Source organism: Rutidosis leptorrhynchoides, chromosome 10 (assembly GCF_046630445.1).
Source record: "Rutidosis leptorrhynchoides isolate AG116_Rl617_1_P2 chromosome 10, CSIRO_AGI_Rlap_v1, whole genome shotgun sequence".
NCBI classification, from domain to species: domain Eukaryota; kingdom Viridiplantae; phylum Streptophyta; class Magnoliopsida; order Asterales; family Asteraceae; genus Rutidosis; species Rutidosis leptorrhynchoides.
In genome coordinates this window covers 257,567,618-257,579,216 of record NC_092342.1, presented here as the reverse complement: position 1 = coordinate 257,579,216, position 11,599 = coordinate 257,567,618, and the positions used below count along the sequence as shown (strand labels likewise).

At 35.5% G+C, this 11,599-nt stretch overlaps 1 protein-coding gene across 1 annotated transcript; it reads right to left on the bottom strand.

Moving 5' to 3' along the window:
- Positions 1 to 3,897: 3,897 nt before the first annotated feature.
- On the bottom strand, positions 3,898 to 5,598 carry LOC139870978 (uncharacterized). Its single transcript, XM_071858737.1, has 3 exons — positions 5,435 to 5,598; positions 4,305 to 4,473; positions 3,898 to 4,245 (listed from the first exon to the last, which is right to left on the bottom strand). Exons 1-3 carry the CDS (start codon positions 5,596 to 5,598, stop codon positions 3,898 to 3,900), a joined length of 681 nt encoding a protein of 226 aa, XP_071714838.1.
- Between the last annotated feature and the right edge of the window lie 6,001 nt (positions 5,599 to 11,599).

The following is an 11,599-nucleotide window of genomic DNA, read 5'->3' as shown; positions in this document are numbered from 1 at the left end:
CTTACCACGATAGTTATCATTCGATTCTTAACGTCACACCTTTTGAAACCACATGTGACCGGAAACGTCATTCTCTTTTGTCGAACAAAGTAAACGATGATCAATTCACCGGGGCCGAGTTTATTCATGAGCAACTGAGAAAATTTATTCATATTCAAGAAAGACCCAACACGACTCGTAGTCGCCCAGAGAGCTTGCCAATGTTAGACGTAAACCTTTCGAGTTCCATGTGGGAAACCGCGTCACGTTAGAAGTCGCACCTTGAGGAGGTGTAAACCGTTTCGGGAAACATAGGAATGCTAAATCCGCGATATACTAATCCTTTTTGAAACCATGGAGCGTATTGTACCCGTTGCTTGTCATCTAGATTTTCCGACTCATTTGAGTCTCCGTTCATCCTACATAGAACCTGAAGACGTAACTTGCTATTCCCTTCGATGAGCTTGCTATCGATGGTACACTCCACTTCCTAGGAGAACCGGTTGAAATTATGAATCGTGAAACCAAACTTCAATCCAACGTAAAAATCCCGACCGTCGAAGTTCGTTGAAATGCCCAAGGACGTACCTTCACTTATCCGTAGAATTTACAACGCAAGATCTCGAGGAAGATTCAACAACTACTACTTCCAACTAAATTTCGGGACGAAATTTCTTTTGAGGTGTGGATAATGTAACATCCCGCGTTTTTCCGTTAAATTTATTTTAACACCGTCTTTTTTTTTTAAATAATATTCCCGTTATTTAATTATAACATCATTCGTTTACTCGAGCGTTTTAAGAAATATTCGTTTGGTTAACTCCCGCACCCGACAACAAACTTGAGGGACTAATCTTGGCATTTGGCCAAATGTTTGGTGACTAGTCACCACCTCCCCATCTCATCCATTCATTTTCCTCTTCTCCTTCTACCTCCTTTCTCTCTTCCATTTTTGAACCATAAACACCCAACTCACAAATTCATCATCTAAATCCGATTGGAGAAGCAAACATCAAAACAAATTACATTTTCGTGATCTTCTCTTCATCCTCTACATTTTGATACAAATTTCATCAAGTTTGGGTAACTTTCTAAAAACTCTAGATTTCTATAAATTCGTGTTTTTGACTTGAAATTGTGTTAGTTAGTGTCTATGGCTCGTGTCTAGCATGAATATATGTTTTGTTTGCTCGATTTGTTGATTTGAGTAACTAGTTTGAACTTTTGAAGTGGGTTAGCTTAATCTTTGATTTTGGATGATTAAAAGTTGTTTAATTGTTAAAGTTCATGTTTTAATTGTGTTACTAGTATCATTAGCTACATTTTGATGTGTAGGTTGATTAAGAAAACTTCAAAAACCTGATTAAGGATTTTGTGATGTTTGACTAGGGTTTGATAGTTCTTGACATGAACTTTTGATGCTTGAATGCCATGAAATGTTAATTGTTAGTGTTTAGTAGTAATGTATGCTTCATTACCTTCAAAACGGCATATCATATGTGTGAATTGGATTCCCGAAACTTAAAATGCGATTGATGAACTTGAAACTTTAAAAATGGACTTTTATTGATCACTTAATGAGATTTCAGCTATTGTAAATGATGTTTGTGATTGATGAATTGTGTTTAGTTGTATTCCTTGTAAAAATACCTTTCCGATGATATAAGGCACATGTTTTGGGTGTTTGCGGGTCAAGAATTGGGTTGGAAAGAGTTTTGGTTCGCGCATACTTTGAAAACAGAAAAGGGTCTGCCCAGATGGTGGCGCGGCGCGCCCCATCCCCGCGCGGCGCGCGAACTGGCCTGGCCAGATTCTGCTCATTATGTCCCTTTTCACGTGAAATGTTTGACTAGCTATCGACCTCCGATTCACATGAAACTTGTTCTAATATACTTGTATATGAATAACTAGCATAGAAAAATAGTCCGGGACCCGACCCGAACGTGTTGACTTTTTCATTGACTTTGACCAAGTTTGACTTTTAGTCAAACTTAACCAAACTTTTATGCAATCGTTCTAACATGCTTTTATACGCGATTCTTGTATGAAACTTGACAAATTGATTCACATGCTATATTTAATCGAGTCGTAACGAGCCATAGGACTAATTGAACACATTTCACCCGACCTTGTATCGTAACCGATTAATTTATACAACTTACTTGTTTAGGTCGAGGCTAAGCAACTATCATGCACACGTTTACTTGTGAAGTACCTTTATACTCGTGCACCCGAGGTGAGATCATAGTCCCACCTTTGCAAATACTTTTATACTTTTAAATCGTGGGCTGAGAAACATATACTTTATATACTTTATATACATTTATACGGTTTATACTTTCATACTTTGAATACAAATGCGAATACAAGAGCAAAGATACATACGAGTTAGAACGAAAATCCTCAAGTTCAATTACCATTAGTTACACTTGTAGGGTGTGAGCGAGAAATTATGTTGTGTGGCCATGCGGGTTTGACGAACCCTCATCTGACGGATGAAACGTATTTTCGGTATATAGTGTAGGTTCTAACACTATTATGCAGAGGTAAGATTCAGTTAAGTTTTGGTAATTGGGTGCTCGTGATACAGACAACATCTTTTGGGATGTATACGCTTGATATTCACTTTATACTAAATCTTATGGTTTACAAACACATCTTTAGAGATGTATACGCCTTGATACTAAACCTTGTGATTCAAAAACATACTTTCACAAATACATTTATGATCTCACCAACGTTTTTCGTTGACAGTTTTCTACATGTTTTCTCAGGTTCATACTTGGCTACTTGATACATGCTTCCGCACTCTTTGATTACTTGATTGGAGTCAACCATGCATGCATACGCTAGGGATAGCACTTTTGGATTCAAACTTTTGTTTACATACTTACGCTATTTATAGCAACTGTGTTTTTAAACTAATTATGTCGCAAGTTATTTCATTTATACTTTATGACTTTTGTAAACTTAGACTTGTTGTCGAACGGTTTTGTAAACTAAACTTGCAAGTCTTGTACCTTTCAAATGAATGCGACATAATTTTGGTCAAACGAGTCTCATATAGGGACTACGACCACGCAACGGGACCTAAGTTAACGGCGCCGTCAATAACGGTTTTGGTCGGGTCGTTACAGCTTAACTCCAGCTCGTGGTCACGATCACCACCTTCCCGGTCGCGAAACCATGCAGCCAACCGAATTCCTTTCTGTTTGATTCTACTTCACACTCCAACAAATTGTTAGTGCGTGTGGCTAGTTTGTTCGTCGGGGATGATAATAGTTTAGGTCCGAAGAATGCATATATTGTTGGCGTGATGAATGATATGATGTCAAAGAGGCTTCATGTTTGGTTCCTAAGAACATATATGAGTTTGTTAAACGAGCTGGAAAATCAGTCTGTTTCGAGCACGAGGAAGGTAAGCTTTTCAGGCCCGGGTTGAAGAGCAAGAAGGCGTCACTGGCAGCGGAGAAACTGAGTTTCATTTGATGTCTTTTTTTGGTGAAGGGTGGTATCACCCAGTAAAAATTATAAATTTCCAAAAATTACAAGAATGTCTATAAAGAAAACGATATAGACAGGAAACACCACAGGCAAACAGCACCTAACAACCAAAAGATAACAACTAATAACACAACACACACATCATATTTTCCAAATCGATTTCAGACATGCACGTGTCCCTTGAGCTTCACTGACATCAGCTTTAGTCTGACAGTGCCATATATGATATTGAAGATCTGCTCCGGGTTCCTAGATTCACCTTTAAAAAAATGAGCATTTCGTTCTTGCCATATGAAATAAACGTAGCTGCAAATAAAAATTTAGTTACCACCATGCGCGCCACTTTATGATGAGCAAACAGCATTAAAAAGTCTATGACTTCGTTCCACCGATCGCTAATACCAGGAATATGCATCAGACGACGACATCTTTCCCAAACTTCCCTTGAAAAAATACATTCAAAAACAGATGATTGTGCGAATCTTGTTGAGTTTTGCATAAGGAACATAACATTGGCCCATTTTGCCCATCACCCACATCCCAAGGGAACATCTTATCTTGAGTTTTTAGCTTTTCAAGCATAAGCAACCATGCGATAAATGCGTGACGGGGAATGCAACTAGAGAAGCAAATAAGATTATGCCATTCAACTTTATCCCCATGATTACGAACTGATTCCCATGCTGCCTTTGTTGAGAAATCTACCAAATTGCCATCTCTTGCTTTCCACATAATTTTATCACATTGAGTTACATCAGGGAACTGGATATTAAAAAATAATGGATATTAACAATCCATTCTTGAGGCCATTTTCACCCTACTCGAGACATTAAATCAGCAACAGTAGCTCCATCTTTATATTCAGCACGATGAATTTCTCTAGCGGAAATGACGTTAGACAGGAGACCAAAATCAGAAAAAGTGTCATGCCATGCGGATGTACTCTGCCCATTACCGATCACGTGGACAAACAGTTGGCGAATCTCCTTTCTAATGAGAAGGATTTTTCGCCATCCTCAACTAGCCGCTTGAACAACATCAACCACCCAAAAATTACGCTGTCTTAAACGATAACTATGTATCCACTTGACTCAAAGCGACTGTTTACCTGTAATAATACTCCATATATGATAAGTCGTTAGCGCAACCACGGGCGGATCCAGTGTAGGGCAGACGGGGGCAGCTGCCCCCAGTGGTTTAATTTTTATTTCTATGTATTATTATGTATTTTTAATATTTTTATGGAAGAAAAATGGTGAAGATTGAACCCGGTACATGTTTTTGGAGAAGATGGAGATAAAGCAGATGAAATAAAAGGTGGGATGGAAGGGAGATGGAGATGAGGTCCATCTACTTTTTAGTACCGAGTAAAAGTTATATTTATGCCTCATTTAAATTTAAATTTAAAATTAAAATTAAAATTAATGTGTAAATCGTAGGCCTCAGAGGCTCACATGCTCATTGCTTTCACTTCCATCCTTCATTTTCCCTACTCCATAGTTTTTTAGACATGGATTAGCTTATTATTCCTTTCATTTTATTAAAATTTTATTTTTTAATTTTATTTGTGAATATTTGTATTTATATTTATATTTATATTTATATTTATATTTATATTTATATTATATAATATTTGAAAAGTCAATAATAGTTACTTGTATTGGGAGTATTGAGACGAAGGGAGTAAATTTCAAGTTTTTTATATAAAAGTAACATGCTAGTTGCTATTATCACCAGATAACCCATCGACATCCTCAAAATGTAAGACAAAAGATAGGTAAAAAGTAAGAGGTAAGTCTGGAAAGTGAATAAAAAAGTACATGTGACAGGTACTTTTTTTTTAAACTGTTGTTTTTTGTCTGGAGACAATATATTTGAAACAGAGGGAGTATATCATTTTTAAGATGTATTCAACTGCTTTAGTAACCCGTATTTTCTTTAAAAAATTTGCCCCCAGTGACATATAATCCTGGATCCGCCACTGAGCGCAACATTCCATTTTTTGAGGCTTTTTCCTCCAAGACCGCCTTCATCTTTCGGTAAACATACAACCGACCACTTCACCTTTGCCTTACCCCTTTTCATCTCTCCTTGACACCATAAAAATCCCCCCATCATTTATTCCATATCTTGGATAACTCTGTCAGGAAGGATAAAAACCGACCACCAATACACTTGCATAGATGAAAGAACCGAGTTAAATAGTTGAACTCGACCTACGAAAGAAAGAGCTTTATTTTTCCAGTCATCAAGCTTAACTTTCATACGATCCAAGAGTCCCTTGCAATCTTTATGGTATAATCTGGACGATATTAAAGGCACCCCTAGATATTTACACGGTAACATTCCCTCCGAAAACGACATCACCTTCAGAATGGAGGTTTTGACGTTCGCCTGCACATTAGAAAAATAGGCGGTGCTCTTTTGAGGTCTTTTTGTGATGTTATTTTTATGGAGTCTATGTTTGTTCCTTGTAGCTTGGTTATTAGATGCATGTATTGGTTCGTTTGACTTTTGCTTGGTTAGGTGTTCCCGTGTTTGTTTGTTGTTCTTTTTGTCTGTAGTTGTTTTCTCTTGGATCACGTTTTAATAGCTTCGTTTTGGGTCTTGTTTGATTTAGTTTGAATACATTCGTTATGATTAACTTATACGGAATGAGGAATATTCAAATGAAACCAACTTTTAAGTTGAGATTCAAGGAAGCAATCATATTGTGACACGTGGCACGATAATCACATGTGATTGAAAAAAACAATTTTAAAAAAAAATTAAAAAAAAAAAAATTCGAATTTTTTTCGATTTTTTTTTCCAAATTTTTTTTTTGTAACACCCCGAAATTTTAATACATTAGAAAGTGTCGCCAGAAATTTTTTTTTTGTTACATACCTTTGTTTCTCAAACTTTCGCATATGAGTCAAAGTAGACGCGTATGACCCAAACGGGTCATAAATACACATTTTGACCAAAATATGGGAAAACTCAGTTTTAAAATATTACAATATTCAAACTTACTTAAATTGATATATCGGACGTGTCTATGGTGCCCGTTACCCATTTTGACACATTTAGGCTTAAATGGGTCAAATGTCCAAACGGACGGTTTAAATTACATGGTTTATACTTATACAAAATTATCACTTTAGAACACCCCACACTATATGAAATAGTTAATATAAGTGTATTAAGTTCGTACAAAAAGTCTCAAGTCTCTAGCATTGGTCATTATTTTTATAACCCGAAAGATTTGCAAAAACACACGTTTAAAATCGTATTTACAGCAACAACTTCTGTGATTTTTAGAAAAATCACCGCAACTCTAAATAAGTCATCGCCAATTGGAGATGCGGCGTTTTTAAGTGGAAAATCTACCCAATTTTTTGTATAGTCTCATTCGACCCAGAACAGCCCCAGAAATAGCAAACGTACCCGCTGGTCGAATAAGTTTTTAACGGCACTTTAAATAAAATGTACAAAACTTTGAACAAGTGTATAGGGTTCAAGAAAAATTGAAATGACCCGATTCTTGAGTCTAAATTCAATAGATTTTTGACATCTACAATCCTATCAACCCAAGTTTTTAATTACACCTTGTTAACCATGCCAAAAACGTACTTTTTCAGCCTATCCCGAAATGTACCTTATTTTAATCCTAAGTTTTGACCCGTTCGCCCAATTTAAGCAATATCTATATGAAAATTTGACTAATTTTCGAGAGTAATTCATCTAAAAACTTATCATAATCAATTACTAAGATTTACCTGCTCAGAATCAGATAAGCAGTTACGAATGTTTATGTCAAAATCTATTTACGCGTAGTTTTTGATCCGTTAATCGAAATCAAACGATTCTTAAACCAAACGTTATTAATTTTTCAAGCTCTTTTCAAATATCATCATGCCAAGAACAGACTATAAACTCAATTTTTCCAAAGTCCCAATTTTAAATACGAATTTTCAATCCGAAATCAATTAATCATAACTTTTGATCTAGAAATCGAAATCACATGATATCTTAATGAAAAGTTATTAATTTTTCAAGAGCAATACATTTATACACATATCATAAACTGAAAATATCATGTTCATATCAGTAGCATACCATTCAAATTCGTGATCATTCATAAAAATGAGTTAAAACTTCAATTAAACATAACATGAGCATACGCTAACGAAAATTCAAAATTCCAAAGCCCAAACTTATTAGTTTTTCAAGAGGATTCAGATTATCTCATAATATTATACATTCAACAAGTTCAAGTTTTTGACCTCACACAAAACAAATTCGTGATTCATCAAAAAGTCATCAAACGATCAAATTAATGAATAATATCACGCATACTTACAAGGACTTGAGCACTAGACACTATATCTACCCTAAAATGTAACAAAAACATGAAAACCCAAAAATTAGAGTTTTTGAAACTTACCCTAATCAAGAAATTATTTGTATAGATGTGTAGAGCTCTTCGAGAGGACTCCGAATATATAAACGATTTTATGATCAAGTGATTTCTTGAAGGTGTTCTTGAGAAAAGAAGATCGATGATGATGATGAATAGTGGATTTTCTTAAGGAAGATAAAAGAAGTACGTATGTGTGTTTGATGAACTGAATTAGGTTTAGAGATAGATATGTCACGTGTATATATCTATCTCAATAATTGATATCACGGATGTAATAATTAATAAACACGGGTATAGAATGTGTAGTCACGGGTAAATAGATATATCACGGGTCTAATAATTAAATAAACATGGGTTATAAATTTTAGTAGTCACCAGTTTAATAGTAAGAAATATAGATATAATATATAGTCAAAGGTGATTAACAGTGGTATTTACGAGTATCTCTAAAATATATGTTAGATATTTATTAGATTTTTTTCGCTATCTAAAACCCATGTAGTTTGCCTTGACATGTTTCACTAACTGATAAATTTTATATTAAAAAAAATACATCTATATATATATTGTTCGAAACCTTTTATATTTAATTACAATCAATTATTAAGAATATATTTAAATATCATTTTTATATTTAAATTATATAATAAAGTAATTATAATGTTTATAAATCATTTGTTACATAATTTATGGGAGTAGTTGGCACGTGAGTCACGAATTTTGTATCTATTATCTAATATATAATAATATAATAATAAACTGAATTATTAGTTTGAATTATTAAACCAAATTATTAATTTGAATTCTTAACTCAATTATTAGTTTGAATTATTAGTGTATAAAACTATATATCTAGAAACGATCGTATAATACGCTTATAAATACTTGTTGAATAAAAATATAAGTATTAACATCCTACTTAATTAAAATGATTTTTAAAACTCAATTGTTATATAACATAATTTATTTAAATTAATAATCATACATTTTGTTGTCTTAAAATATATTTTTCCCGTTTTCACTAATCGTAGTGTTAATTTATAACTAGTATATTCTAAAAAAAAAAAATTTGGAGTGGAAAAATCATTGAATCTAACAAATGGTTGTTAAGTATTTAACGGAAAAAGTCGGATTATTACAGTTAACCCCTTAACCCAATACCAAAAGTCAATTACAACAATGAAGATTGGCCGAACTACACGAGCCATAGTAAATCTGCATCCACACGAGACTACTATCTTCATTACCAGAACAACATCGAGGTTGGCCGAACTACACGAGCCTTAGTGAATCCGTAACCACACGAGATCACTACCTTAATAAGATGACTGAAACTACACGCGTCATCGTGAATCCGAACTACACGAGACTCACTTCCGATAAGATGACCGAACTACACGTGTCATCGTGAATCCGTATCCACACGTGACCCACTTCTCCCAAACACAACTCAATATCAACCATTCGCCATTGGGGTTATATAATCCACATCACAAGCACATGATGATAACGTACACACATAGTGTGCACCTCGCCAAAGGTGGTCAACCAAAACGCACAATCGTGCCAATTGGACCTATACACAAGTCCACCAAATCCACCTATATGTGAAGTGAGCTCTATAACCGAGAACCACTTCACCCGACCCGCACCCATCCTACACATACATATGCACATAGGATATTAACACTCACCTTGTCGTCTTGATGAATGCTACCAAAATAATCTGCAACTCACTGATGGAATGTACCTATTCCAATATCACAATACAAGTAACACACTTAGAGCGGATTTACAAACCAACTCAAAAAGACACTTAGTGCAATTTCGAGCAATTGTACTTCCAAGCACAAAACGCACCCAAACTAACCAATAATCACTAAAACAAGTGAAAATGGTCCTAATACGCTAATTAAACCCAAACACAAGTGTTAAACACTTATTATTCTCAAAATCACCCATAAACCCTAATTTTGACTCAATTCAAAATTTGTCATTCAAATACACTAAAATGGGTTCCAACACTTCCATAATCACCAAACCTAGTGATTAAACCCAATTCCAAGTCCTAAATCATGGACAAGTTGGTTTCCAACCCAAAACCCACCAACAACAATAATAAACCCGATTACTAGCATCAAAGAACTCACTTTAAGAGTTTAAATGGGTTTCTCAACAATTTAAGTTCAATCCCTAACTTGAATATCAAAACCAAACAATGAAATTCGGAGTTTGAACTTACCAATACTACCACAACGTAGTCGTAAACGAGATGAACAACTTTAAAACTCTTCTCTCTCTAGGGTTTGAAGATGAGAGTGTTTGTGGTGTAGAAATGAGGATAAGATGATCAATGGATCAGCTTTGAAGGCTCCAAACTGACCCCAAGTGAAATGACCAAAATTCCCATCATTTAACTCAAAATAGAAAAAGGCTGGAATTATGTCGCAGGTGGTGTGCGCGGCGCGCATGATGCCCAAAACAGTCTGTCAGCTTTAATTTAATATCCTGCTTCGCCCACTATACGTACATCGCTAATACTCTATGTATAATCAATATTAGGGTCTTACAATGAGTGATCCCGTGAGATTTCACTCTTCGTTAACCACGATTGCAGTTTAATGTGCGTGTGGCGAGTGTTGTACATTATTCGTCGGCCACTTTTGCGTGTGAGTTATGTGATGAGTGTTGTTTACTCTTTGTCGACCACTTTTCTGTGTGTGTATGCGTGGCAGTGCCATTTGGGAGGCACTTTCGTCAACCACGTACGTGTACGAGTAGAGTCACGGTTGTTGACTAGATTGGGTGTAGTAAGCAACCGTGTTAACGGTTGTGACGGTGTACGGAAGGGTGTAAGTCTTGGTGTCCTCGTGCATCTCCTTAGTGTTGAGTTGAAGGGTAGATAGGCTAGCTGTGCGACCTAGGTGGATTGTGACTAGCGGGTGTCGCTAGAACGTTGTGGGTGTTGAGCCGTAAGATTCGTTAGATTTGTGTAACTTCGAGTAGTCAGGTGACGTGTGACACCGGGAGTAGACCCCGTGAGGGTCAAGTGCTGAGTCTCGGTGGTAGTAGTGGGAGAATTACATAACACTGTGTCAGGTGAAGCGACCCATCCTAATCCATAAGGACGAATACAATAACATATGGTTACATTGCAAGGTATTTGACCTCTATATGATACATTTACAAACATTGCTTTCGTTTTTTTTAAAAGACAACCTTTCATTACATCGAAAGTTGACAAGTATGCATATCCTTTCATAATATATCCAAACTATAGATGACTTAATATGTCATTTACTTAATAATGATCTTTATTGAACTCAACGACTTGAATGCAACGTCCTTTGAAATATGTCATGTATGACTTCAAGTAATATCTTTAAAATGAGCAAATGCACAGCGGAAGATTTCTTTTAAACTGGAGAATAAACATGCTTTCAAGTGTCAACCAAAAGGTTGGTGAGTTCATTAGTTTATCATAATCGATTATTTCCATAATTTTAATAGACCACAAGATTTTCATTTCCATTTTTCATAAACATCATCTCATATCAGGCATTTCGCAAAAACTGCATAGAGATAAAAATCATTCATATGGTGAACACCTGGTAATCGACATTAACAAAACGCGTCTAGAATATCCCCATCATTCCGGGACTCTCATCGGACATGATAAAATCGAAGTACTAAAGCATCCGTAACTCGGATGAG